Source organism: Cyrtonyx montezumae, unplaced genomic scaffold (genome assembly GCF_038088225.1).
Source record: "Cyrtonyx montezumae isolate F1298 unplaced genomic scaffold, pur_monq_1.0 scaffold_7, whole genome shotgun sequence".
NCBI lineage: Eukaryota > Metazoa > Chordata > Aves > Galliformes > Odontophoridae > Cyrtonyx > Cyrtonyx montezumae.
In genome coordinates, this window is record NW_027072078.1 from 12,859,292 (window position 1) to 12,875,886 (window position 16,595).

The window sequence follows — 16,595 nt, forward strand, 5'->3', positions numbered from 1 at the left end:
ATTTTTCAGATTTTAAACTGAATCAAATAGAAATCTGATGGCACTGACACTTGAAAACATGTTGTATAGTGTGGAGAAGGAAGAACAAATGAAGTACACAACTCATTATAAATGCATTAAATCTTTGTTATATACATAATGGAATCCTGCTTTACTGCCAGTTGCTACTATGCATCTGTTTTTGCTATTATACAAAGTTTTCCGACCTGAAAGCACACATCTATATTTTTTTAAACAACTTAATCTATTGTAAAATATTGTACTGTATTTTGAACATGATTACAGAATCAAAATAGATAATGGCACATTTAAAAAACTCAATATCCTACAGATGATTGGATAATGAGAAGAAGTGTACCTACAATCATTTCATCAGAAACAAACTACATCATGGAATGTTAGTTATCCAAGTTTGCACAGTAAATAACATTTTAAAACTGCAATCACCTATCAGCCAGCATCACATTGAAGGCATCTTTAAACATTCAAGCAAAAGACTGCTGGCATTAACTACTGAACCATTCTCACGCACACGCCACACACACCACATTATAATTACATTGTTTCCAAGATACGGTAGATACTGATTTTTTTTTTTCCCACAAGAAAGGTATCAAAATTTTTGCTACTAAAAGATGACAGTGCTTACACAAGAATTAAGTACAAGTTAGCTTGCAAATACAAGACAATGACAAAAAAAAGTCTTGAGTTGTCTGAAGGATTTTAGGCTTTTCTGGCATCCAAAACCAAGAGTAAACTCAGTCTGCAACTCAAAAATCCACAAAATATCATCCTACTTTGGAATACTAAGTATTCCATACTCGATAACCCCGTATTTTACAATATGCTTACTGGTTTCAGCCAAACAACAAAGAGTAGTTACAGATACCTATGCTTACTGGAGAAATAAAGCTCTCCTCCCCTCGTAATGAAAGTGTTGGAGGGGAAAAAAAAAACAACACCTGACAAGTTAAGAAAAAATATCTACTTAGTAATGATCCTCATTTAGGATAGGTATGTGCATAAGAGTACTGTATCTCATATACTGTACTGGCCCTATTAAACAAATTAAAAACCCAACGGTTAAAAAAACAACCAAAATGCTATACATAAAAAAACCCAAACATTTTTCTCCCAATGTTCTTCCTCATAATGTGCAAAACAACAAAAAGGCAAAAAGACTAAAAGCAAATTTACTGTTACTGTCTTTCTCTTGCCTAGTGCTTTATGACCTTGCTCATGTTACAAAGTCAATAGGGACTATGCAGAACTTTGGTATAAAATGTCACACAATATTACTATCACAGTCTGGGGGATGAACTTTAGTAACTCACCCCAATGTTTGTTGAAATAATACCAAATTAAAAATGAAATAAACCACATTGTACTGTACATACACTTTACACATTAAGCACAAAAAATAACTAGTAAACCTAACACTTAAGTGAAAAAAAAAGTCTTTTACAAAGAGACTTGTAACTGGTGTTCTGTCTCACCTGCACCTGCCAATCGTTAAAGCCAAATTTGGGTTTGAATTTTAAAACCAAGTAATTTTAAGCTACAATTTCTCCTAGGTAGAGTCTGGTCTTTCGTTGATTTCCCTTTAAAGTCACAAACGAATACCTAAGAAAAGGATGCAACCAAGTTCCTAATCAACTTCCCGAGGGCTGCGCCTGGGAGGGCGGTGCCACACCGACCTGGGGAAGCCCAGGCTCCGAGCTCTGGTCCGCCAGCTGCGTGAGCACCGAGGTGGCCACTGCCTCTGCCTTGGAAGTGGAGCTGACACCATTGGAAGTGCTGACGGAGCTGTGCTGAATAGCTTCCGTGTGTGGGCTGCTTGGCACTGAGATGTCTTCTGAACTGTCATCTTTATCTGCAGCTTCAGAAGAGAAACTGGGTTAGTTTTCATTCCCCTTCATTACACAAAACCACTTTCCACATAACAGTGGTCGCCTGCTAAACAATTACCATTCCTGGTAACACATAGCACAGCAAATTGCAAAACAATCTAATTTTCATTACTGTTCTTTTTTTTAAACACTACTTCATAAGCAAAGATATAAATTGCATTATGGATTATGCAGTAAACAAGAACATTTCCACATCTTCAAAATCATGACTAATGCCATCTGATTTCCCACCTAATAACTGAACGGTTGGGTCCATGTCATGTCAATAAGCAGTACCAATAGACTGAAAATGCTACCAGGTCTGCTGCTGCTATATTACCTGGCCTTAATTTTTAACAGGTGTCATTTACTTCAATTTGCTCAGTAATCAAGAGACCAGTTTTATGTCCAAAGATCATAAATATCTTCTCTGGAAAAGGTGGCATTTATAACCTTATACATTAGAGAATATTTCCACAAGTTTTCAGGCCTCATTCTTATAATATATTAAAGTTCAGTAACTTTTTTAGTGCACAGATGTCTCATTAGGATTTAAATTTGTTTTTAAATAAAAGTTCTAATTTATTTAAAAGTATTTATTCTAATATCTTTTAAGAATAATTCACTTTGACTGATGTGAATTTGCCACACAATTGCCTCACTTTTTCCTCTTGACAGAGGGTAAAGTTAAAAAAATTTTTTACTACGCAAAATTAGAACTTACAAAGTGAGCAAGATTAATAAAATGTCTCTCATATAACATGCTAAAATTATCCCATTTTTCCTCAGAATTTCAACTTAGCCAAGACATTATGCTAACACTAACAAGTAAAAAGCTGAGTTAAAGACTAGAAGTCAAAAAGAAAATAAATCTACTGTTGTTCACACTTCTAATTTTGAGTCAAGATCAAATTTAATTATAACTCTTCTGTACAACTTCGTGCTACTTACTGTTCTTAAAAGTCACCACATAAAGCATTTGTGAAAAAAAACCTGAACATACAGATGATGAAAGACTGGGAAGACCTTTTTAAACCACTACTAACCACTGCAAAATCTGAAAACATAGATATAGACAGACAGAAGAAGCAAGAACCATTGTGGGTGGCACAGCAATTGAAAGCTTGATTTTCACTATTTGTTTTTGTAATGCTCTTCAGATTTGCTCAAGATTGGCCTGCAAAGTTAAGCTACACAGGGTAGAAGAGATCAGAAAAAATGACACTATCAATGAAAGATACCATAGCCTCATTACCATACAAAATCAGGATAACAGCAGTAACTAAAATGAAAACAAGGCACGAAGAAACAATGAACAAGTTTACGATGCACTGGGGTTATATGACATACTAGAAAACTCTGTAAATTAGCAAGTCAAGCCCACAACATAAACATATTTGAAGCAACCCTATACGTACTAAGAACCAGCTCCTTGCCATTGTTATTATCAAATGCTTTTAGAAAAGAATAGTTAAGGTCAAAGAAGATATGTTAGTAAACAAAATGGCTGTATGTCCAAAGCATTAGATAGATAAATTGAGGTACATCTGCTGACAACTACTACAAGATTTCATGGCAAGTGAATACAGTAAGAAGCCAAAGTACTTCTGAAACATGTTCATGATCCTTTATAGGATTTGTCCATTCAAGAACAGGAAGAACGGGTCAGGACCAATTCAGTTCACACTATTCTACAGAATTTAATTTTCACTACACTTAGCTGAGACTTGCAGGACTTGATGCAAAAACAAATAAAAAGGAACAGGAAAAATGATAAATGATAAATTGAAAGGAACTGAAAAATACTAACTGAAATTACTAATTATGAGAGCAGCACGTTTTTCCCTTCAGACAGAATGCAACAGCCACAACTAGGATGCTTGTAGGATAAAGTCTCCCCACTATCACACCTGATACTCCTCTTCAGACTGTTGTTCTTCTATGAATCTCAACTTTCCTATCTTTTTTGCTGATCCCCCGATTTTCTTGGTGGCAAAATCCTCAAAAAAGGGCACGATTTATATGCTGCAAGCCAGAGATGCAAAGAAGATCATCTTTCAGTCAGAGGAAAGATCTTCCATTGTTCCGTATCTTTTAATATATATGCCCTTAATTCAAAATAAATGTTTGTAATAGCATCACAGCAGCAAAGAACGCAAAAATAGTTGACTTTCTGATTTTGTTTGCAAAATGACCTTAAGTGCAATAGAAGAAACAGTTAAGAGAATACTTATGACCACCAACCTAAAACAGAAACTTTCATATAGTTGAGAAGTTGAATATACTGTAGTGAAGAGATAAAAGGATGTAGTTCAGGTATTTTCAGACACTTTGTTGTGCCAGGGAGCTTGTAACTGTCAGACAACTATGTGAGATACAGATCTAACGCTAGTTTATAGCAGTGAGTTTGACTGGAGGTGTAAGTCCTGGCAATAACTGCAAAAACAGTTTTTGTAATGAGGCACTGTCCATAAGAATAGCTTGTATTCCTAATAGTCTTAAATTAACAGGAACAGCAGCCAAAACACTGAACACAAAAGTTCACTTGAAAAATCAAAACAAAACAAGAAAAATTATGCAATGAATACATAGTATCCTTAGAGTCACCTCATTACAAAGGTGATTTGTCTTCTTAAGCTCAAAGATAGATTATATAAAAAAAACAACAAAGACACTCAGAAGAACAATGGAAAACATTTAAATTCAGAGAATTTTCTTGCATGTGGTTGAAATTCAAGAGTTCAACTGATGCATATCAAAATCATAATGTTGCTAACTATGTAGAGAGCCTGGACTTTTTCAATGTCTCCCCTAGTTTTGCCTTAAACCAAGGAAAATGCAAGATCCAAAGTAGAAGTGAATCTACAGAAGTAACATCTTGCTATTATTTACTTCTAACCATTGCTTACAGGCAGCTTTCCGTGATGTAAGCAAAGAGGGAGTTGCAACTTGAGAATAAAAACCCAAATATTAATTCCTATATCCAGATCTAGTCCTCTGATAATCTCTAGAAAGGAAACGTCATGGTAACTGTCAACTATAGAGGGACTACAGAGGAACTCACTGGAAAATTATCATTTCTAGGCTTGAATTTGCTGTATCCCTGCAAATGCATATTCACAATTTACGGAAGGATTGTTGCCTATACAAAACAGGTTTTAGGAACATTTGAGTAGTTTGGGTTACCCAAGGTCTGAAACTAGTTAGTCACCATCTACTGTTTTTTTTAAACTAACTTGAAAAAGAACACACATTTCATTTAATACCATCTGTGCTACAGTCACTACCTTCTTTTATATCACTTTTGTATAAAACTTCACTCTTGAAGATTATGACATCCTTTTGAAAAATATCTGAAGCTTTTCTTTTCCTCCAACAGGAATTTCCACATTTCCTTTTCACAAGTTTTAACCTCGCTTCAAGTCCAAAAAAAACCCACCAAAAAACAAATCTCTGCATATTGCAGAAAACTTTTAGAAATAATCTGGTTTTGAAAAAGTAAATGAAAAATATAAACAATCCAAACACTGTTTATACGTTGCAACACCCCAGTGTTTAAAGATAAATTCAGAAACAGTTCTATTCTTCCTTGAGATTAAAACAAGCTTAAACCATCTGAAAACACAGAAATTGAAATTTTGCCCATAGTACCTCAAAGCACCATAATGTATATATTTTTTCCTGTCCTTCTGTTTTTTTGAAGTAGGCCAAAGACTTTTTAAATATCAAATATGACTTCAAGAACAATTTTCAGAGAAGGTATTTCTTCACCATTATGCTTTCTTCACTTACCCTGAGGCAAAAAGGCAACAATGTGCCTGGAAAATCCCAAAGATCTTACAAGATATCTAAGTAGGTGGCAGAAACATCCTGCAAAGCAATAGATTATTTCTGTCTATTTAACTGCATTGTAAGTGAAACTCTACTAAACTGTGGGCTTAGCTGTTAAATAACAGTCTGCCCAGTATAAAGTAGCACCATCTCAGCTGTACATAATATTCAGCACTGCAGGAGCACTGTAATCTGGTGTCGTCAGTTTCTTCCACAGAGATACTGTTAAACCACTCAATACTTTCTTAAGCAGCTGAACTCACATGACCTGAGGTACTTAATAAGTTTATTTAAAAATACTTTGTCTACACCATTTTCATGATCATGTATGTCAGCTGAAACTATTTTTTCCATCCATAAGTTATACTGTGGGTAAATCAGTTAGCTAACATGTTTTCCTATGAAGATGATGTGACAGAATTTTTTCAGATGTATGTCACTACAACCATCCTTCATGCTGAACTTTGGCTTTCAAAAATTTTTAAAACACCAAGCTAAACTAAGACAAACAAAATAAATCCAAAAGAATCTAAGTGAGCTATGCTGCCCACTTTCATCCTTTTTCTAAAGCAGTCTTTTTCCAGTTAGCATTGTAGCACATATTCATTTTGTTTCCTTTAGTCTATTAGGAATGTTACAATCCCTTTTCAGAGGGAAGAAAATATAGTGTTACTAAAAAGTTTGCCATTAGTACTTTAACAAAGAGATCCTTAGCATGTGACTAGCTTGCCAGTTTAAGGCTCATATTCCCGTTCGCAAAAAAAAAAAATTTAAACATGTTTCCTCAAAACATCAAAATTCAAGAAGCCCACAGTTGTTGCTAGCTTTCTTTTTTTTTTTTTTTTTGGGGGGGGGGGGGGGGGGAGGAGGGGATTGTTAGGTTTTTATTTATTTTCAGAAAATCTTGCATGCATAATGTCATTCCCTAGTACCTTCTGTATGAAATTATGTTGTGCTGTCAGATGGGAGCCATAATGGCCTCATCCCTGCAGCAATCATTGTTAATATAAATCCCAAACATATTTCCATACTGTTCCAATTTGCTCCAAGATGCTATTTTCTGTCTTGTCAAAATGACAGGAGATCAAAGGACCTAGATTTATAAGCTCAAAACTGACAAAATCAGTATTCTAAATATACGTGGCAAGAGTGAGTTGCTAAATCTCCTGAATCTTTTAAATTAAAAAATATTGCCCATTCTGATGAAACTGCTTACAATGACTACAAGTAAAGATGGTGGCCATTAAGTTTTATCGCAAGCACCTGAGGATCTGTTTGCATGCAATACAAAATGTTCCTTTATTCTCCTGAATTACTGACACTGGCAAATTAAAATGAAGTGGCTACATATGGCAGAAACAATCTTCACATTTACAAATATCCTGAAATATCACTAAATCATAAAAACGAAAGCTGTGGGTTATATATTATGAATGTTGCCTAATGCATTCCCGGCTCAGTTATTTGTAACAAATTTGTGTACAATGGACAAAATTGGCCATTTATTCTACAGCAGCAGCAGCTGGTTCTAGCACTGTGTATCATATCCAAAAATGAAGTTACAAGTCAGGAAAGCATAATTAACCTTTAAAATGCTGGAAGGATAAAAATCAAATAAGCAACTTTCAGCAAAAATATGTATTGCAAAAGAAATGCTAACTGAAGCTCTTGGTATTCCCTTTGTATTCCCTTTTTAAGATACCCTGTTAAAAGAGGTTGTTAAACATGGAAATCAAAACAACCTAGAAGACATTGTACAGTAGGAGCCACAAACCTGCATCTGATTACTTTAACAGCTTGACTGATCCTGGATGTTATGGTAAGTGAGGACAGCTGTTATATTACCTTTACTGAAGTCTCATTACAATAAAGAAAAAACCCACAAGGACCTTTCTCCATACTAGGCTATGATACGGTATACAAGAACAGTTTATCATGTGCTCTTAATACTTTAATTATATTTTCCAAAGCAGATGTAGTAGCCTACAGTCCATACATGCTAATTACCATATGCATTTATTAAAAAAACATAAAACCCTCAATGTTATACAATTCGACTGAAAGGACTTAAAAATATATTCCCTTAAATATTCCCTATTCATTCCTGCCTTCTAATAACCTTTGAGATTAAAAAAACTATAATGTAATATTAGAACTACGCTTCTTATTTTTTAACGTTGATTCAGTTCACTTTGGCAGTATTTCATTGATACAGACTAAGGCTATAGGTAATGGAACATTACTCACTATGATAGCCAGATTTCTTCTGCATGGCGGTTACAGGGCAATCTTTATGAGCCAGAAGAAGCTGTTTCAGCTGTGCCACTTCATTTCTCAGCAGGGTGACTTCGTTCTAAAGGAGAAGAAAGTTATGTACTTCACCAGGCTCAAACTAAACACATTTTTGAAAGTAAGTATTAAGTTTAATAGGATTTTCAGTTGATTATTTAAGGGTAAATAAAATTCAAGAATTTTCCATTTGGTGTACGTATAGCAAAAATGTATGCATTTCTTTTATCTTATAATACTTCAATCTTACCTGAAACTTGACTTACTTAATGATTTTCTTAATTTAGGAAACGCATTTATAGAAAATGCATCATGTTTTTCAGTTTGCAGATGCCAGATGCAAGTCTACATATAGTCTCATTCATGTGATCCAGCTACTGTAAGACTCTTCCATGGAGTTTTATGAATTCTAATCAGAGTAAATCTACATTTAGCTACCCACATTCAACAGATGCCACAGCCAATAATACATATATTTTTTAAGGAAGCCTATGCAGCACCGGTTTTGGGAACTATATTTGTACTTGGACTCCAAAAATATCAAGTAATGGACAATCATTTAGAAAATATCTGTTGATTTTTCACATTTCCTTTCTCTGAAATAGTCATGTATAAACCAAGTACTGTATGAAGGAATAATTAAAAACAATGTCAAAATCTGAAGCGTCAGTCTATACCGCTAAAGTGGAGTGTAATCTAAGAGACAGCACTTGCCAAATCTAGTGGCAGTGCTCATTCTCAGGCTATGCCTTTCCACTACTGGGTGACCTTGAGGAAGGTCATTTTTCTTCTTTGTGCTTCAATCTCCCCATTTGTAAGACGGAGGACAATGATACTTACCTTCCCTGTAAAACAATTTGATATCTATGGATGAGAAGCCGTACATAACTACAGTGACACTCCAAATTAAGAACAGCATGGCATGGTGATAGATTAATTTTCACATAGAACATTAGGAAAAACCTGTAGGTAACTACTGAATCAGGTTATCTGTAATGCTTTTTGACCCTCACCTCTTGATATGTGATTTTTTTTTCAGGGGGTAGTTTATTTTAAATGTCTTTTCCACTGATATGAAATACCTGAAGTTACTTAAACCATATGAACCTGTGCACTTAAGTAAAATATATATTACCCATGAATGCATTTGTTTATGCATTTGGAAGCAACTTAAAGAAAAGCAAACATAGGAAAATTAGATTACAAATAAAATTAGATGGAAAAAAGAAAACAACCATGCAAATGCCAATCTGTCCCTGCAACCTAACGTAGTGCAGTCAGAAGAGATGAATGGTAACTAAAAGGATTCTAAAATAATGAGAACATTTTCAAGAATAGGATTTATGTGCTTTACTTACACTAAGCAATATAATTTAAAAATACTGTAGCTAAAATATCAGATTTGTAAGACACAGCTTTTCTTCATGCCCTCCTCCCTCGAATTAGAAGACCGATTTTAAGAGTTTATATTTGCAAAATCTTCTTAAAAACTATTAAGGACTAATTTTCTATTCAGTTATTTCATTGTACCAAATATCCTTTGCAGAAACTTTAAAACAAAAACAGGAACTGAAAGAGAGAAATTTGACTTCACTGACGTTTCTAATAAAAGAAAACAGTGATTACCATGAAAAAGAAAAAAACAAATCACCCACAAAGTATCTACCATCTGGAATTGCACGTCCTGAAATCCTGGGCTGTAAAGAGAGCACTCTACTGATGCCTCCAGCTCTCAGTTCTCTTAGTTCACCACATTATTTACTGAGGATCTACGTGTCTGGATGCCAAGCAGGCAGCTGCACAGAACTGATAGAGAAAAGTGCCGATGCAGTTTTGAGACACTTCTTGATAATATACAGAAGCAGCAATGTCCAAGAACATGAATCATACTTCCGTTAGTTTAAAGGAACATTGGCAAAATAAATGACCACATCAGGAAAAAGTATTCAGAAAGTTTCTACCTTCATCTCCCCCATTTAAGGAAGAATTTCATACATAACCAGAATATACAAAAACAAAGCAGCTGTTTAACAGCATAAACAAATCTAGTATTCATGAAAAATAGTTGAAAAGACAGTGCTCTGCTAAAAGGAATATAAAAAAGCATATTTGAAAAAAAAAATTGAAACACGTTCTTATACTAAACTAAAAAGTTGAGGCATACTCCCTGACAACATAGCTAGCACTGTTAGTAACATCAACACTGCCAATAGCATCATATTCAATTTACAAACCATTCTTGAAAGTAGAAGAGAATAAGAAGAATAAGTCCCAGACACACTTGGTATGTGGAATGTGAAGAAATCAATGGCTGCCATTCACATGCTACTAGTAAGAGCCACTTTGGACTGGTAATAAAAGCAAGTTGTTAGAATCAACTTCTATATACCTTGCAGTTTTCTTATCATGCATCTGACAATATCACATCCTTACAGCTCTTTCAAAATATGTTAACAGGTGGCCTTTATGGAAAACAGGCTAACAAGAAGAAACACATAGAACAAACAATTCAACAGTTGGCATGAAGAAAGATTGAGACTTTTTGCACATAGAAGATGAACAGCCCACTTCATTTATCAAGTGAAGAGCAGGTATCAGTGTTTCCTTAAACAAGCTTGAAATATACTTCACATACTACCTGGAAGAATTTTTATGTTCACACATTTCAAACGTGTGCTAACATGGGAAACCAGGATCCTGGAAGAAAGCACATCTATTTCCACCTATACTCCATTTTTCAAAAGATACTGTGATATACAAAAGGGAAAATATATCACACTGTGCACAATATGTTCTTCTGTATCTGTCAGTTTTCCCTGTATTCAAAATGTACATTTAATAACAAGACCACATTAATCCTTACTAAGTAGGGTGCTGGACAACGTTTGTGAGGTATATTTACCAGGCCTATTACTGGAAACAGGCAGATGTGGCAGTTATGGGGATAGTGGATTGTGCATTTATTTTTATATAGTCTTCCTAAAGCAGTTTCTGTAGCACTAGCACAAGCCACCAACTGCTGAGAATGGACATCTAAAGCCCAGAAAGACCTCCTAAGGAAGACAGACCATTCTTCTACTACACAGAACTAATATAAACTCACTAATTCTTTGCCCTCTGAAGTTTTTAAAGTGATAGAGACCAAAGAGGGAACTTGCTATGGATTTTGGCATCTGATACTGCATTACCACTGAGCAGCCACTGGCACACATCATCAGTAGCTCCTTAAGAACATGTTACACAGCATACCATATCCAGGCAAGGCACAGAGGCAACACAACAAGGTATAACAAGTCTCAGATCATAAAACAAGTCAATATTCGTGTAGAAAACACAAAAAGAAAACAGTAAACATACTTAAAGTTGGAAGAATGAAATAACATGTATCCTATAGTACAGATTGGTAAAAGCCACTCTAATAAATGTTACTGACGTGATTTCACTTAAATTTTCACTTCAGTAAAAAAAAAAGAAAAAAGCTTGAATAAATTATATTTTCTTACACAAATTTATCTACAGAAAGCTGAAAACTGTGGAACAAAGGAATATCTATCAACCAACTATGGCTCTTCAAATCTATATGTACTGTTAGAGAGCTTACAGATTTAAAAGCGTTAAGATCTATATTAAAAGGTTTGACACAAATATAACATGAAAACTATAGTGCTGAAAGAAGTTGAAAGTGTTATACAAAGCACTGCAATTTCTAGTCATTTTGGTATTAACCTTATTTTATAATTATGAAATCTCAACAGGTCATTTAGATAGTAAAAAAGTCCTGCTAATCCCTACCACTCAGTCTACAGAGCTGTACTAAGGCAAAACTCTAAATGTAACAAATTTACTATTAAATATAACCATGGGTCGTTTCTACCAACTATGCTGATCAGCTGTGTTAGATTATTAAGTAAAGTATTACTATGGAAATTCAGGATGGATGAATGCTTTCACATACGAGTTTCTCTCTCTGACATTCAACACTCTTCAAATCATTCTGTTCTTCACAGTTAACAGTTTTGCTTTTGGCATACCAAGGAATTCCTTTTTCTTGAACTATTACAGAATTACTCCTTGTAAATCTGGAAATGTTTTGGTTTCCAGATACGTAAACAAATAATTAAAAACCACAGTCAAGATTTAGATGCAACTACAGGTCTAAGCAATGCACACAAATAAATACAACAATATTTATATACCTTTATATAGGTGCATTATTTTAAATAAAATAATCTGCAAACAAGTCTAATTCTACATTTTATCTATTATATGGGTGTTTGAACATGCACACAATGAAACCAGGATTGCTCTCTCCCTCTCTAATAAGCAAGACTACAACGTAATTTTATAACTATACTATAAAAGCAACTGTTAGTACTCTAGAAGCTATAGTAAACAAGGTGTGTGTAAATCAAACTGTATGATAACTTGAGTTATTGGTTTCAAACCAACAGTGACAATTTCTTACCAATGATGATATGGTACTTTCATAGTTTTCCAATTATAAAAATTGATATGTACAAGCTAAAGGTAGTTCTTATCTTGCCAAAAACTATTTTCATTAAGAAAACAGAAATACAGCCAATTGTTTTTGTTCTTTGTTTTTCTGACAGATAGAAAACCGAATTCTACCTTCACTTGTTTCTTATATTCTTTAAACTGTAGTGCTACATGTCATTTTGCAATGAATGGATTTACAGCGAGGGCCATGACTACATAGAAGTCAAGACCTCAGATAGTGAACAGGGATGAGAAGATTATGCATTTTCAAGTAATCTAAGTAATGCCATGATGTCACATAGTGATTCTAGAACACAAGTAATAATTTCATATTATGTGCTTAGCTATGAATTTCTTATATTTTACAGTCTGAGATGCGGAGAATGTTTACAGACTGACTAGATATTTTTTATTTTTATGAAAAATTTCTTTAAGTTCAGACAAACACTGGAACAGACTTCTTAGTGAGGTGATTGGTGCTTCGTAACTGTCAGTGTTCAAGAAGCATTTGGAAAATACTCTTAATAACATGCTTTAACTTTTAGTTACCCTTGAAGCAGTCTCGGTTGGACTCAATGACCTTTGCAAGTCCCTTCTAAATGCACTATTCTATTCTAGTCAGGAAGCTGAAGATGACCAATACTACTTAATGTTGATTACAAGGTAAAACATGCCCTACTATTCTGTTGGTTGAGCTGGGATATCTTCATCAATAGTGCCAAAGAAGGTTTTTAATAGGAACGATCTATGAATTTGACTCACTGAAAAATTCCAAGGAAACAAGATAAACTTTAAAATACCAAAACACTTTTTATTACATTTTCTAAGCAACTGCTTCATTTAGGAAATGTCATGGTTTTATGATTTTTGGTATTGGTATTCCACATCATAACACCATGTAGTGCACTAAGAACTGAACAGTTAATGCTCCAGGCTCCATGGATCATCAATAGTTATGGGTATAGCTGTCTCAGAAGAGAAGAACTACATTCCCCAGAGGACTTTGCGTTGCTCTATGTTTTTACATCTCTCCACTCAGAGAGAAAGATAAAAACTGTCTGCATGTCACGAGACACTCTGTTTCCTTTGGGGATCAACCCAGCAGCAGGTGCGCACGGCCGTCTTGCCTTCAACGTTTAAGGCCTTCGGTTTATCAGACACTCTCTCTTGCTCACTTTTATTTGAATTAATAGCTTTAATTCCAATTTTATTGTATTACATTGTGTCATTTTGCTTTCCAATATCTTATTTAGTAAATTAGTTTTTATCCTGAGATCGCTGCTGCTGTTCTGTTTTTAGGTCCATCTCCCTTTTCCCTTTCTCCCTTCCCCTTTCCCACAGTGTGGGTCCCCCGTATCAGTTGTCATGGAACCAGGCCAAAACAGCCCGTAAACTGTTTGACAGGAAACAACATCAAGCTTTCCTTTCCATAATTCTTAAAAAGATGCTTTTAGACCTTTTGTTTTGAAACAATACTTCCTGCCAATCCTTGTGTGCTGCAGTAAAAGATTAAGAAAGTATATTTTAACAGTAGTAGCAATTTAAACAAAAGGGTTGTGGATTGTTTAAGGGGAAAAACATGACAACTTTCCAATGACTGGTAACCTCGAATGGGGTGGAGAAATAACTGGTGATATGTACCAGACCACCCTCTTACAGTATACATCTCTCCCTCTAAGATTTATGCACACTGGAAGGGCAGCGTGGTGAAATTTGCACTGACACTGCCTGTGCTGTACCTGTTCTGTGGACAAAAGAGGCCTTCAGTTTCCAGTGATGTCAATCTGGCACCTTTCACGAGCACTACATTCACTTTAAAGGAAAAAACAGTGAAGTTAAAAAGAACCAAAGGAAATAAAACCAATTATTATTTAAATAACTCAGACTGTGATAGAAATTGATAATTGTAGGGTGCTTTTTAAGGTAAGGCTATCAAGCCTTTACTCCATCAAATCACGTAATTTAGTATCACTGTCTGAAAGTTATTTAAAATGGAACAAAGGAGAAATGGGAATGATCCTAAGTTTACACATCTTAAAATCAGAACACTCTTTTATATTTACTTGGCTGGAATATGCAATTCACTGGTGTATTTTCAATTCTGACCTGAGACATCATTTAAACATAGCTTATATTTAAGATTTCATACAAAGTTTAAGATCCATCGATCCAGAATCACTGTCCAAGAGCAATTTAATCATTTTTACTTGAAATAAATGTATACCTGTAACTGGCCATTTAGTGAGCTCAGGTCCTCAGCCTTTTTCTCCAACGACTGTACCCAGACTTTCCGTTTCTGTCGGCATCTGGAAGCAGCAGCTCGGTTTCGCTCCAGAAACTTCCTTCTTTTTTCATCAGGGTCTTCATTAGCAGCTCTTCTTCGCCGACCACCTGTATTTGGTGCTTGTTGTGTAGGCTGAGCCGGTGATGCCTGAAAACAGCAAGAAGTATTAAAGAAGTTATCATCATAATAATCTTTAAGTTTTTAAAAGCACTACAAAACAACCCTAAAACACATCAAAGTCTCATGATAAACCTTCATATCTGTTTCAGCAGCCTTCTGTGCAAGGGTAGTGACCGTTTTCACTGTCATCTACAAGTATTTTCTTAATAAGAAACTGTTTTTCCAACAGGTTTCTTAGAAGCACAATAGCAGTTGCCTGGAATTCACCTTTGGAAACACCTCTTCCAGCAGTGCTTCTAGTCTGACTTGGAGCTCTTGTCCTTTAGTTTTCTGTTTTCACCTGTCAGCCCACATGAAAAGACTACCACTTCTAAGCTCACTAACCTCCTTTCTGTGTTCAGAAAGACACAGTACTGACACTCTTCTTGTGGAAGCGCAAAAAGCATCCTTAAAGCAATTAGCACAAGCGTTACCCTTGATGCAGTTAAAAAGTTCAGAAGAGTGCTTATGATAGAAAATACAGTAGACAGATGTTGTATAAATGCAAAATAAAGCAAGGTTTTGGTTTTTTTTTTTTCAATTATATATAAACCAGTGGTATAATTTTCAGCTATCGCAAAAATTCCCGTTAGCACACTGCAGAAATCTGGAGCTAGTTTTAAATCTAAACAGACAGATAATACCTATTTTGAAATTATCATCTTGAATAATGCACTGTAGAAAGAACATCATTCTAAGCACTTCGTTACCACACAAATATTGATATGACAGTAGAACACACACAGTACAGACATAGCAATCTGTCAAAATTACATATAATTATCTAGAAAAAGCAGTCTGCTGCATAACTATATATATAATAAAATGTTGCCAACGTTTTACCAGTGCAGTCCATTTGTCCCTTACACTTCTAGCCCTAAGAGTATTTTATAGTATTTATTAACCTCTGCTTTGTAAATCAACAGTAAAAAAAAAATTATATAACAAGGAATGAGACAGGAAATACACTTCCACTTTGTTGTCATACCGGTGTTTCAGTTGTTGAAGTTGCAGGTTGCTGTAGTGATTGTGGTCGTGGCTCTTCTGATTGAGTCCTAACCAACCCACTTGGTTGTCCCTTGGCAGTATCTCCATTTGTTACCTGAGGGTGCTGCTGGGTCAAGGCTGCTTTCAATCTCTGAAAGAACATAAAACTTTTTTTCCCCCTCAACACAATGGAAATATTATAATATCATTACATAATCACAAGATAACTTGAGGATTTATGAATGATTTATATTAGTTAGTTTCACTCCACTTGGCGAACAGGAGCTCCATCTTTATCACTACTAGACTTTTTGTTTGTCTTTTACAGGCTTTCAATAGCAGTACTGACATATATCTATGTGCAATCATTAGCTTCTTGCTATCATTATAACAGCATCTCAGAAAGGACTGTAAGCTTCATGGAGAAATAAACAAAAAAGCCTACTTGGTGATGAATAGTTCCCACAAAGAGATGAGTCAAAAGCTATGAAGTAATAGTTGTTGAAACTGGTGTTGTCTTACACTTGCAATGACATATACAAAACCAGGAATACTGTCAAAGTACTCAGCTACAATACTTAGGTCTGAAGCTGGCTAATAAATTTCCATTTTGAATCCATATTTTAAATGTTGACAACTTAATACACATCACCCCATCT

The 16,595-nt window shown here is 35.0% G+C and overlaps 1 protein-coding gene across 3 annotated transcripts in view; it reads right to left on the bottom strand.

The window, feature by feature from the left end:
• Positions 1–977: 977 nt before the first annotated feature.
• Positions 978–16,595, bottom strand: part of ATF2 (activating transcription factor 2) — a 44,890-nt gene continuing 29,272 nt past the window's right edge. For all 3 annotated transcript variants that reach the window (XM_065751423.1, XM_065751421.1, XM_065751422.1), the window contains 4 exons: positions 15,938–16,087; positions 14,731–14,937; positions 7,968–8,073; positions 978–1,879 (listed from right to left, as the gene is read on the bottom strand). In XM_065751423.1, the coding sequence (XP_065607495.1) occupies positions 1,653–1,879; positions 7,968–8,073; positions 14,731–14,937; positions 15,938–16,087 (690 nt within the window). In that variant the 3' untranslated portion in view covers positions 978–1,652. The remainder of the gene's footprint in view (positions 1,880–7,967; positions 8,074–14,730; positions 14,938–15,937; positions 16,088–16,595) is intronic.